The sequence below is a fragment of the Lathamus discolor genome, chromosome 5 (assembly GCF_037157495.1).
Source record: "Lathamus discolor isolate bLatDis1 chromosome 5, bLatDis1.hap1, whole genome shotgun sequence".
NCBI classification, from domain to species: Eukaryota; Metazoa; Chordata; class Aves; order Psittaciformes; family Psittacidae; genus Lathamus; species Lathamus discolor.
The window spans coordinates 43730971-43744635 of NC_088888.1; the positions used below are offsets into that span (position 1 = coordinate 43730971).

Consider the following 13665-nt stretch of genomic DNA (forward strand, 5'->3'; position numbering starts at 1 on the left):
ATTCCTTGCCTCTCTGAAGGAGAAAGTTTGTGGCAAAGTGTGAGAGCAACCACATTAAGCAGCAGAATTTATAGTATTTTTCCTTAGGTGTTTGACAAAATTATGCTTAACATATCTGCAAGATGGTATTATTCATCCAAGCCATTTGGAACTCACACCAATGCGTTTGAAGCAGGACTAGCTTGTATTTTCCTTACAGAGGTCAGTTGAATTCTGTGATGTAAATTAGCTATAGCCGATTCTAATCTGAAGCAGACTGCAGCCTAGAGGACCACATGAGGTCCCTCTTATTCATATTCACTGTGCCCGATTTCCATCTGTTTACAAAGTTTGAATTTATTCATAGAGCCACAATTAAAAACATGCATAAAGAAGAAGAGCCTTCTGTCCACCGAATTACAGAAAAATGAAGTCTCTCGAACGGTTGATATTTCTTCATACAAGAACACTGCCTTTTCCCAAATGGACAGAACAAAGTGCTCAGTACTGATTTTCCCTCACAACTTTCAAAATGTATTGGTCAGAAAACTACACACATTTTCCTGTATGTACTGCTATGATTTATACTCTTAATCAAGCAATATTATTTCACTAATTTGGGGGAAAAAAAAGAAAAAGGACAATGAACGTTAGCTCTGCGCCACAGATGCTGAGAAGTTAAATGTTTGCTATTTCAAATTTGCAATGAAATAATTACTTCAAAACATGAAAACTAATATCATGAGAGAAGGTATTTGTAATTGCATCTACTCCCTCTGAGAGTCATCTAACAAATGAAACAACAGGTTAATGATTTGTAAAAATGCAACGTGAGGAAAACATTCATCTTCCAATATAAAAGACTAAGATAAAGACATTAAACTACAGTACTTCACCTTGGTATTTTTATACATGGAGCAACCTAAAAGTTTACATGTAAGTAATAATTCAAGTTGTGGCTGTGTTAACAAGTTAAGTGCAAAATCAAACAATTAGGTTTCACTCTACATCTTTTCCTTCTGCTTACTTTTTGTGGAAACCAGAGTAACCTACTGATCAGTTTAGTCTAGTTAGCCAAGGTGGCAGGGCCAATACTTCAAACATCATTGTTTTATCCATGCACCTAGTAATACCTGTAAGAACAGTAGTAAAGCAGGGTACTTCTATGTTAACATGTCAGTGCTGCCATGTAAGAAATATTTATCTTGTAAGTTGTGAAAAGTATAGCAGATGCTAAAAGAAGAGAAAGAAGCTATGCTTGTGCACTGTGGTATTCGCATCTGGCTATGCTTAGTCTTTTTTGATGCCTACCAGAGATATTTTTGAGTGCGCTTTCTGTGAGTTTTACATAGGCCTCAAGAGTTTCAGGTATCTCTACATCTGAAAAAATAAAAGCACAGTCTAAATCGACAGCTCAGAAACAGCTGTCTCCTTACAGCAGGAGTCCTTTTCATGGGATGGAATATAAAAAAGTTTCCAACAGCAAACATCCTTTCTGGAGAAGGAAAAAAAAGATGTAAAACTGAAACACAGGGAGCTGCTACAGTGTCTCTTAATATCTAGGCAAACCTGATTCTTTCCAGAGCAATGACCTGGAAAGCAAAAGGCAGTCACAAGAACAAAGTATAATATACCAGTATGTCTTCCCAAACATCCAACTGGGTGTATTTGGGCACTTTCACTCGTTCAGATTTATTACACAAAGCACACACACTTAGAAAGGATTTCTAACTTCACTGGAGAGCAAGACCCAAGATCCCATCTCAGGCTAAGCACTCAGTTGCTAGAGTCTTTCCTGGCTAAGGACTGAGTCAAGATTTACTTAAGCACTTGATGATTTTGTCTGCAGATCTCTCCCACAGCATTTCTTCATCAGTCTGTCCTGCACTCCTTGCCATATCCAGTATAGTTTCTTCCAGCCAGAATAACTTACGACGCACTGCTGTTACAGATGACATAGCCCATCTGGCAGTCCAGAAGCATATAGACATAGCCAATTACCTGTCATATCTTAAGTGCCTTTGCAATTTTCCAAGGCTGTAATCATCCAGAAATCTCCACTGCTGTGTCTAAGGCCAGAAGGCCACTGGGATCACTTAGGGAAAGCTATTTAAAATCTTCAGGGGCTATTTAAGATACTTTTCCGTGAGCATCTTGGCCAAGCAACAACATTTGTAACATTTGCTAATGGCTGGGCTTGATGATCTTAAAGGTGTTTTCCAACCTAAACAATTCTATGATTTGCTTCTTTTTACTAAGAGAGAACAGGACACACAATTTGCCACCAATACCTGCTATACCAGCTGCTCCTCTCAGGTAGAAGTCCTTCTCTTGCCCACCATCTTCTTCGTCAGAGTGCAGTGTCCGTGAAATGGCTGTCTCCAGGTCTCTGCTAAGGTCATAGTCATGATCCCATTCCAAGGGAATGGAGTCCACGCTTGCAGGTGTATCTCGCCCTGATCTCTCGCTTCTCACCGGCTGGGAAAGAGGCAGTGAAAGGTTGGAAGAAGGATGAGGGGAGAGAACGCTGTCTGCAGATTTGTCATGCCAATGTATGTCAGAGAGATCTGCTGATTCATCCAGATCCACTTCTCTGTCAGAGATGTCATGCTCATCATCTGTCAGCTAGAAGCACAATGCAAACAGAACTAATCAATGAAATGTGCAGAGGCACTGCATGGTCAGCCTGGGTCAGTGAAATAAAGTAGCATTAGGGAACAGTCACACTGATGGGGTTTCCATTTTGCATTCTTTTGCACTAAAAAAAGCAACAAAATGTTCATAATGCCACCTCATTTTAATTACTTAAGGCACCACAAAGTCTCATATTATGTAGATGTCTCTAGACTTCTTACTGATGCCACTGTGATGTAGACATCAAGTTAAAGAAAACTCTGGAATAAAGTCATAGGAAGCATAAGTGAACTTTATTGTGACCACTGCTCTCATTATATTCTTTCATATTTTGAAAACCCTAGGTTTTGTTCCTTTCCTTCAGAAGGACTGGAGCTACCAAAAATCATCTTGCTCTTACATATTCAGCTGTATGTTCAGTTCTAGAGAAAAATGTCTGTCTCTCCTGATGGGTAGAATCATTTTAACATTGCTTTTTACACAAAACAGAACTCAGTAAACTGCCAGTGAAACTATCTGACAGAGCAGGGAGTGTTCTTATTATCTGCACCACACTGCTATCCCCATTAATAAAGTTTTATAAATCTCCAATTTACATGATTTTCATGACAATTCACAAAAATTCCAGATCTGGGTGAGTTTGCTCTCTGAACAGGACACAAGCATGTAATGAAAGGAGGCAGACGGTCAGGGTTGTAACAAAATTAAACCACAGGATTTTTGGAAAGTTACAGAAGTTTCATGTTAGTTCATTTCAACATTTCAACATCTTTCATTCTCACACTTGTAAATGACAACAAACCAAAGAAATACGTATGTACGTAAGTATACACACAGGAAGGCGGATAAGTTTCTTGTGATAGCGTTCCACACGCCCAAAGACCTCTTGACAGTAACGGCGCAGTTCATCCAGTTCTTCTTCAATGACAGCTGCATCCATGGGCTCAGTTTTCTCAATGAGTTGCTCACCCTGCACAATTATCTGCTCAATTTTGTTGTTGTTCAGTGAAATTTCTTGCTGGAAAGCCTGCATAAAAGAAAAGCTTGTGCTTTATCAATGAAATCAACATTACAACAACCTAAGTTATTAAGGATGCAAGTCTTTGAGCTTTTTCAGCAAGAATGGTGTGGGTAACAAACAGAGATTGTTCCAAATATTCTGGCATGAGCAACAATAAGCAATTAAATTTAGAATTCCACAATCTTTCTAGCCAAAAAACAGTGATACTTCATGGTTTACCATCTCATTCCTCACTTGTTGTATTTGGAAAGAAAGTTCTCTAAACAAGCCATGTCCATGACAAATGTCTCGAATGAACACAGATGCTAAAGCTAACACACTGAAATCATGGATTACGTGACATTTAATATTTTTGTCTCTAGATAATGATTTTTTAATGCAGAAATAGTTGAAAAATGTAGTAATTCTTAAGTGTCAGCAATAATGAAGACATTAATAATTTTTATTGACACTTCCTCTCATGATGAGGGAATGGAGACTATCACCCTTGAGTTTTGGAAAATTTTTCACAGCACAGAGAGCTTCCATTTTGGCAGAAAAGTATGTACTGAAACCTGACATAGCCCATAACTTCTGAGGCTGAAGTAGCAGCCTGCAGGTAAGGGCTGTATCAGGCTGCATTTTTGCATTATGTTTCTGAAATTCTTTTCCCACCATGAATGTTTTTAGCCATTCTCTCATCCCTCCCCGTTACCACTCAATCATTCTTTACCTTAAGTTGCTTTATCTTTGCTTGAACATCACACTCTGAGAAATGCTCAATGTTGGTCAGCTGCAGGTCCATCTCTGTTAACCATACCAGGATGCTATCACGTGCTGTCTCAAACTCCTCACGCTGGCCAATAAAATGCTGGGGAGCGGAAAATGGAGTGGCGTGAAATGACCAAACGACCTCCAAAAAACCCAGCAGTACTGGTTCTCCAAAGAAACAGATTTCATACAGCTTTCATACCCTTCAAACCTAACCTCAACTTAGTACACCTTCTTTCATTTCCTATATGATTTCTGAGGTATCCTTTTCAGTAATATCATCTACAGTTCCCCTGTGAAAGTTACTGTCTATGAAGGAGGTGGTGTTTGAGGTCAGCAAGAGGTTTCCCTACAGACATGCTTTGGTTATCTCAGACAAAGCGAACTTATAAACTCCATTCCTCATCCAAAGGAAGAAATCCCCTTGAAACCAAATGCATTAAACTTCTGGAAGCTTCTGGAGTACCCTTGACTCATAAGTATAATAGTGAAACTGAAGGGCTTAAAAATGGAAAAATACTTTTAGCCTGCGAAGGATGGAGGTAACTCGCTTTTGTAAGTTGTCCCATCTCTGGTTCCCTTCGTGAACCATTTGCTTGAGGCTGCAGTCAGAGTCAGTGCGGTTCTCTCGGGCCAGGCGGCGATATTGTTTATTGATCAGCTCCAGCTGAGTCAGACTTTCATGTACTTGTCTCTGGAAAGCCTAAAGCAATACACAAGAAAAAAAGCAAAAGACACCATCATATTTTTCATTATTGAAATCAGGGTATATATACATAAGTCCCTTTATTTTGATCCTACTTTTACACTCCAACCTGTGTTAGCCGACAGATTTTGCTATGAATACCGATATTCCTGATGGCTATCCCACCGAGAGGCTGCCTTCTAATTAAAATGGGGGGGAGAAGAAAGTTTAAAAACCAAACATTGTTCACTGAACGAGAAATTGCAACATGAATAGCCACTACAACAGCAAAATCAACATAAACCCCCTCCCTAGGCTCCCCTTTCTGCTCAATCATATGCCTTTGCACTTGAGAACAGAAATGCAAACAACGAATATGAAACCTAAAAAAAAAAGGAAAAAGATCCAAAATCCAAGATTCCTGTGGCTTCACTGGATTGCCTAAGTGCAAATGTTGAAGAGATTGAAACAATTGTTTATTCCAACTTAAAAAAAAAAAAAAAAAAACCAGCAAAAAATAGTACTGAAGAAGTAATCTCTATCTTCAGTATACTGGTATACAAGTAAGTTTTGTCTTTAAATTTTCATGGTAAGAAAATTTCATGAACACCCATACCAACTTATGCCTGAGCAAGCGTCTGCACCATGTATGTTCGTTGCTTCCTCTACTGTGTCAAAAGCCTCGGTCACCCAGCTGGGGGCCAGAAACAGTAGGTGATAGCCTGTGAGTTTCATGCTGTGACTAGCAATCACAAAACAAGTTGGAGAAAACACCTTGTAAGGAGCTGACTGAATTAATCCCTTCAAAAATAATAATAATAAAAAGATTAATAATTCTTAAAAAACTACTCATTTTCATGTTGTCACAGAAATAAACAAGCAATAAATCTAATGAAGACTTAAAAACATAGACTACTCTTCTGAATACAAGTAGGTTTTGTCTCCCATTGTAGTTCTACAAACTAGCTCTCTGATATTCCTCACAATGCAAATTAAAGCAATCTCTTCCAAAACTAGATGCCAGCCTTACTAAGAACTGGACAAATGGAATAGGTAATATACTTCTGTACAGAAATTTTAATTCAAATCAGCCAATACATGAGATTTCTACATAAACAATATACATTCTTCATGTTGTACCAGTCAAAGCTAAAAATGAAATAAGCACATCTCTGCTGTACTACCAGAGACAATAAAGAAGCTGGTCTGAAAAAAATTTAAAACATCTAACTGTAGAATGCTCTCAATATAACTATTTCCTTCATTAAATGGCCATCAAATTGAGTAGGGGACAACCAACAACAAGAAAATGGACATGCAACTGGAGTGAAATGCTCAACAGAACAGAATTCACTTAAAATTGCACAAGGAGGCAATTCTCATACCAGAGGCGTACAACTATATTTACTAGGATCATGAAATCTTAGTGTGCAGTTGTTGTTTCACCTGTTACCAAGCCTTATACAGTAAAAGAACAGCTGTGTATTTGTCTTCCAATTTTTCAGCTCAGCTACACAAGAATTCATCTGTTGTGCTCCTTCCTGCAACCTGTTTTCATTTCTCCATAAACTACCGGAGAGGAAAGTGTCTGATTTTGTACAGCAAAGCCAGTGAGAGACATCTCTGACCAATGCGCTCAGGAATGGAAATGCTCTTACTTGTACAGGAAAATAAAATTAGAGAAAAATGTCTAGTTGAAGCAGAAACCTGCTTCAGTTATGTATATGTGGCTGACTTTGTACTGACTTCACAGTGAAGCTGCTGAATTCCACTGAATTTGAACACCACAGCTTTTGCTGCTGGCATTCCTGCTTTTTGGTAGGTGTAGAAACTAGGTGCTCAGATTAAAAAAAAAAAAAAATTAAAAAGAGGAGGAACCAAACTGCATGGAAAGCAGGCTTATGGAGAGGCTGCTAAACCATTCTCTTACAGCTAGCTCCTGCTGACACTCTGCAGACAGTAAAAATTCCACAGGTCTGTAGGAGAGGGAATATCATCATAAAGCCTAAAGTTCAATGAAACAGACTTGGGGCAAAGTTGCATCAGTAAAAATCAGACAGCAAAAACATTTTTGGTACTGTTTCTCATATAGAGATTCACTGAATAGACTTAGATCCTGGTCACTGAATAAAGGGACAATGGGAAGGAGGTCTGAAGAAGAGTACTTGTGTCCAGGAAGCAAACATTTTTATACTATGGTGACCTACGTCACCATAATGAAGTCTGGCAGTGTTTAGCAACAAAACCTGGCCAGTACATTCAGAAATGGAGTGTTAAACACCTGAATCAGCGCTTCACAGTTTATGGTTTTGAACTAATTATTAAACTGAGAAGTATTATCTGATCTTAGATATTGAAATTTTAATTTCTTCTTCACAGCAAACACTTCACAGCACCTTTTTACAGAATTGCCTGAACAATTAAAAATATTTGCCTCTCTCATCTTCATGTACTCCTTGTAAATATGAAGCTGAGCAAATTATTTTTACCTGTGACTAGCCATATGTCATGTGTGTCTGCTTTACACACAGATATACACTGTTACTACACACTGTAATGAGACAAGCCATCACACTGCAGTAGACACAATGGAGTTATGTAACAAACTCTTAAGCATTGACTAAAGTGACAGCTTGTCAGTTTTGAAGAATGCACTTAACTTTTAAGTCATGGGGGACACTATGTGGACATACAACAATATTTGCATGAACATGAATTTTGGGTATAAGGATCTAAAATGGGGATATTGTACATTGCACAAAAAGAGTTCTGAGGGCTGGTTGCAGAGAATTGCAGGAAAAAGAGGAGGTTTAAAAATCAAAGCAAAAGCTAAAAAGTAGCATGCATTTGAAGATGTACTCGGTGAAGGGAGATTTATGAAGGCTCTGAAGCACCTTCTGGCTGGACATATTTAGAAGGTGCAGAAATAAAAAAGGTGAGAGAGCTAACTTTGGTGAACAAACAGCAAGTGAGAGTGGATTACCAGCATTTTCAGTTGCCACTTTCCACTGTTTTTTCATTGTAGAAACCTGCCACTGAAGGCAGCTACAAAATCATCAACTGTAATATATTAATACAGCATCTCTGCTGAGTGACTTGTGCACGGGAAGGAAGAACACCAGCTGGCTACTGCAACGTGATCAGTAGATATTAAATTTCAACTATTATAAATTACCTCAAATTTCTTGAGTTCTTCCTTAGCAACCGTGTAAACCACACCAGAGGAGCTCGGGAAAGCAGCTGTCATCTCAGAGGTTTTTAGCCAGGCTTCAAATCTAGAGTAGTCATCCAAAAACTTTTGCCATAGCCGCCACGTCTCTTCAATTCTGCAATAGATAATGGAAAATTAGGGAATGCTCGGACTGAAGGGCAGCTGACCTACAAAACTTTAACATCTACAACAGCAAACTAGCACTGTACCAGACAATAGCTGGCTCTTACTCTAACTCAGACAGCCAGGCTGATAAACAGACCACATGGAAAGCTGGCTCGTTCTAGGCCAAGCTAGATTAAGATGATGGTGTTTTTTTTAAATGCATCTAATTTTGGAATCAGTATAAAAATAAAGTTATAAGTATGTAATAGGAGCTCTAAAAATCTGAGCACATGCTAAATAACTTCTGAAACGCAGTCCCAGTGTAGGTACCTAAGCTGGTATTTTAGAGACTAGAAATTCTACACTAATTTTAACTGCGGAACTTTTTCTTACAGAGTGCTAAGGACGTTGCAGTATATATTTTAAAGTTCTCAGTCATTCTGCATTGCAAAGAGACACAAATATTTTTTCTGCATTTGCCAACAACTGGTAAAAAGCTATCTCTCAATATATAATGTAAACATATTTTTAGTCAAAAATAAGAGTTATTCCAATGTTTTAAAAGTCCAATTTTACTTTAATTGAATATGTAAAAATAGTGGCTGACTCTTGATTCTGAAATCAAATTAGCTTAATACTGAGACTGTAAAATCCTCAGAACTGCAACACCACTTTATTCAAAAGAACAGGATCTTTTTCAGAACAGGTTGTGTTACAGCAGAACTTTGTCTCTCCTGACATACAGAATTCATCTTTTACAAATGCCCCTTTCTCCATCCCTGGCAGTGTTTAAGGCCAGGTTGGATGGAGTCTTGGGTGACATGGTTTAGTGTGTGGTATCCCTGCCCATGGCAGGGGGGTTGGAACTAGATGATCTTAAGGTCCTTTAAAATGCTAACTATTATATGATTCTATGAAATCCTAGATATGCAGGTCTGAAGAGGACCTGATGCATGCAGAATTTATTCTCTGTTGATAATAGGTTGTTTAACCTGAAGTTTGACATAAAGATCCTAAATACTGATAGCTCAGTTAACTTACTGGTAAAAATCTATTAATAGCTTAAATGTGTACATTGCAAAAAAAGTAAAAGAGAGTTCAATGTAAAGTTCTACATTAACTTAAAATAGTTCTGAATTAATTTGCTAGACACAAAAGTATGAAGAGCCTGTATATTTTCAAGACAGACTGTCAAAACATATAATCTGAATTTGTATACATATATATACACACTGTACAAGAATTACCTTGGCAATAGTATAAAAATACTTAAAGATCGCAACCTGTGGATATAGAGCAGCACAACTTGACTTTTTTTTTTTTTCTCATAAGAAAGATGTTACTATATATGTTAGGAATATCCCACAAGACCAAATATCATACAAAGTTCAATTCAGCATTTTGAAAAATCATAAACTTTACCTAGAGCTCTTGATATGACTGTGTAAACACTACAGAAACCAGACTCATGACTTAAAAAGACACAGGAAAGCTCTTCATAAGTACAGTTCAAACAGTTATATGTATTATTACTGATCAGCTCAGAGTAGAAAGCATTGGCCAAATGTTGCCTACATCACTATGGTCATCAAAATCACACAGCTATTGGTTTTTATTCAGTGTATGAACTTTTTATGACCCCCTACACCCTTTTATTCCATACTGCAACCCTATAACACACATCCCATCCTGTATTTGTGTCTGTAGAAGGAAATCTTAATTTGTATTAATTTTAGACTTACTTAAGTCGTCTTTCCATTGACATTGCACAAATGTTCCTCCACCTTCTGTCCAGGTTGCGTGTAGCCTGCTGGATAGAGTCACACTCTGTTTCTGTGGCACAAGCATCACAGTCATGAAGGAGCACTTCACTTAGATTGAGAACAGATGCCACTCCAGTGCTGTGTTTCTCTATGTCCTTTTGAAGTTCCTGCAGGTGAAGAATTAATTCTTAAAACAAATTGCAAACCATGCAAAAATACAAATGCATTTCTCTTCTACTTATTAAAAAAATATTAATAAGCTTGCAAACAGGAGAAAAACATCCAATGAATACCTATTAAGACACTGCACCTATGCAAGTGGTGTTGCAATGTTATCAGTGAGGCCAGGAGAACCTGCCAGCATGCACAGCTCTCCCAGGGACTATGAACACCAAACCATTATCTGGGACAAACAGCCAGAGCTCTGCATGCTCAGCTGAGCATCTTTCACACACATTTAATCAACATCACCAATAAATGGTGGAATCATTCCCAGCCCTTTCCCATTATCACAGAGAATGTAAAGCAGAAGTTAGTAAGAGAAGTGTGACAAGAAAATATATTCTTATCTATTGCAAGGGTTTAGTGGAGATACCCTTTGTGAACTAGCCACAAAGTGACATGTTTGACATGTAGATTGGCAGCAGCACATGTTGAACAGTGCATCTCTAGTAGGAGGTATTTCTTCCTTAAACATTCCTATTCTATGGCATTTTCATTGGAAATGGAAAATTCAGGACAGCTTCAGAAAATACACTTACACTGTCCTAGCACTCATATATCACCATTAGTCTTTCTGTCAGTTTCTTGGCTTCAATTGCTTGTTCTACACTGATGATAATGTTTCCTCTTGAACCAGTGTTTTAGCTTCAGTTTTGAACTACAGTTTAAGTTAAGCCACAGAAATAATCAGTTATTGCTGTTGGTTGAGTGCAAGGAAAAGAAGCCCTGCTTGACTTCTGCCTACATTTGCAACAAATCATCAGAATATTAGAAAAAATAAGGATGAACAATAACAAAGCCAAGACGACATAATTTCAATAGTAACAAAGAAGCACTAATGCAACTACAGCAGAAAGTGATATACTGCATCTGGAATACTATGCTCACTTTGGATTCAGGTGAAGAAAAGAACTATTAGGGCAATTAGAGATGTGGAAGTTTATTTTGGAGAAACAGAACTTGGCAGCTTGAGGATGAATACAGATAAACTGCTTTTTATAGTTTTGCTAGTGAAGTCAACTATAACATGCAAACGGAAATACAGTCTCAATATACCGTGTCTACAGACATTTAAGGTCTAACTAGAGAACTTTTCTTACAACAATTAATATGATGTTCTGAAAATATCTTCCAGCAGGAAATTGTATATAAACATAAAATCTAAAAACCTCAGCAAGTATGAAGTCGAGCAAGGTCAACTTGTATCAACCATCTGATTTGGTTGTTTGTAATAACTGAGGTCACACTCAGTGAAGTAACTTATTTCCCCCTTCTTATCCATGAAACAGAAGGCTATTTTGTGAACATCTACAAGAGACCATCAAGTGGAAAATCACAATGTTTTCTTTCTCAGAGCTGGCCCTTTCACTTTCACTTGCCTTGAAAAATATTCCTTCATCATGATGTCCAAGTGCTTATTCTTCTTTCTACCCAACCTGAAATGTTATATAAGGGTATAAACTATAAACAGATGCAACACCCTGTGAAACATACTCTCCAGACAGCTATGAGACTTGAGGTTAAGCAAGTTCAGGTAACATAACCTCCTCTCTGCTGTTTTGGAGTAGAGCAGTAGTCAGAACTGCCGGTTGGTGATCCTGAGGATTCCTAAAGATTAAACTTTATTCACCTACAGAACCTTTCTACAAGCAATATCTACAGGTTTTCTTTTTTTTTTTTTCATCATAGCCTTATATTTCTTTCCCAGATTTTAAGATTTTCTTTGTTAGAGAACACTTAGCCTTCAATTTAGCTCACAAAGGAACATCACTTTTACGCACTGCTGTCACCCACATAGAGGCATTTTTTTTTCCTTTATCAACCCAAAAGGAAACACCCTTTTATCCACATTTCAAGGGATAACAGACTGAGAAGTAAACAAACAAGTAAACCTTGAAATGCAGTTTGTGACCCTAGGAAAATACTGCAGTGAAGTTACCCTACTTCCCCCAGGATATCCAGCTTTAACTGTATCTTTCATTTCACTAGAGAGACCAGCAGTCTGCAAAGCTGATTCTTGGTTAAAGTAGATGCTGAGAAGTAGGTAATGGAGATACAGAACGGAACTTGGCCCTCCTCTTTCACAGCATAATATTTTAATGTAATCCTGTATAGGAACAACTGGTAGCAGTACTGAGCAGGACATCAATGGAAGATCAACCATGGAAGAAAACATAAGATCACTAAAGGAAGACAAAAGAGGGATGAAATAACTGAGAAGGCAGCCAATGTACTGGCCTTCTAACATGTGGTGGGTAGTGAAAGAGCTTCCAACTTACAAAAACTACTGGCTGCCATCCATTGACGGTGGATGGAGTTTCTTAATTATTATGATAATCATGGCTTGCAGTGCTACCAAATCAAATTATCATCAAGTTTCCAAACATGGAATCCTCCCAGGGTAAGATTCACCTCTATTTCTCCTCTTTGGAGTTCAAATTAAACCACTCCCACTTCCACAGAATATTACTGCACACTGTCACTGTGTGTGGATCACCAAAAGACAACAGCAGAAGGCGGAGATACACCAGTCTTTGTGCCGAGAATAAGTCCCATAAGAAGTAGGTTTAACAAACTGTGGGATGCTGGCATAGCGATGCCAATCTCAATCTCAATCTTAGAGGAGCCGACAAGGAGATGCCGGGGAGGGACTCTTCATCAGGGACTGTAGTGACAGGACAAGGGGTAACGGGTTGAAAAATTAAACAGGGGAAGTTTAGATTGGATATAAGGAGGAAATTCTTTCCTGTTAGGGTGGTGAGACTGGAATAGGTTGCCCAGGGAGGTTGTGAGTGCTCCATCCCTGGCAGTGTTCAAGGCCAGGTTGGACGAAGCCTTGTGTGGGATGGTTTAGTGTGAGGTGTCCCTGCCCATGGTGGGGGGGTTGGAACTAGATGATCTTGAGGTCCTTTCCAACCCTAACTATTCTATGATTCTATGATTCTATATATCTACCTTGTTGATAGTAATGTTTAGCCCTGCCCAGCACTTTACTGTCTCAAAACTACCACAATTAGTGAGGCTTTTGTGTTACAAATTATTATCCTCATGTAAATTACATATATAATATTAACAAGCAATTCTACACAGCCATTCACAGAATCAGTTTGGGTGCTGGCAAGAACTCTGAGAGGGTTCTTGGGTTTCAGTCTCACACTTAGCTTAAAATGAACTAAACAGTTTGTACACTTCATAAATAAATTATCCCCACAATATTCTGGCACTCCTCTTCCCATGCATTTCTTTCTCCTTTGCAGAAAGAACTCAGGAGAACATCTAACCGATCTGCACTGAT

At 38.3% G+C, this 13665-nt stretch overlaps 1 protein-coding gene across 2 annotated transcripts in view; it reads right to left on the reverse strand.

Annotated features, from left to right (window-relative positions):
• SYNE1 (spectrin repeat containing nuclear envelope protein 1) overlaps window positions 1-13665 on the reverse strand; it is a 295836-nt gene that overhangs the window by 17685 nt on the left and 264486 nt on the right. For both annotated transcript variants that reach the window (XM_065680584.1, XM_065680583.1), the window contains 7 exons: window positions 10128-10315; window positions 8245-8395; window positions 4905-5087; window positions 4347-4484; window positions 3449-3640; window positions 2271-2604; window positions 1291-1359 (listed from right to left, as the gene is read on the reverse strand). In XM_065680584.1, the coding sequence (XP_065536656.1) occupies window positions 1291-1359; window positions 2271-2604; window positions 3449-3640; window positions 4347-4484; window positions 4905-5087; window positions 8245-8395; window positions 10128-10315 (1255 nt within the window). The remainder of the gene's footprint in view (window positions 1-1290; window positions 1360-2270; window positions 2605-3448; window positions 3641-4346; window positions 4485-4904; window positions 5088-8244; window positions 8396-10127; window positions 10316-13665) is intronic.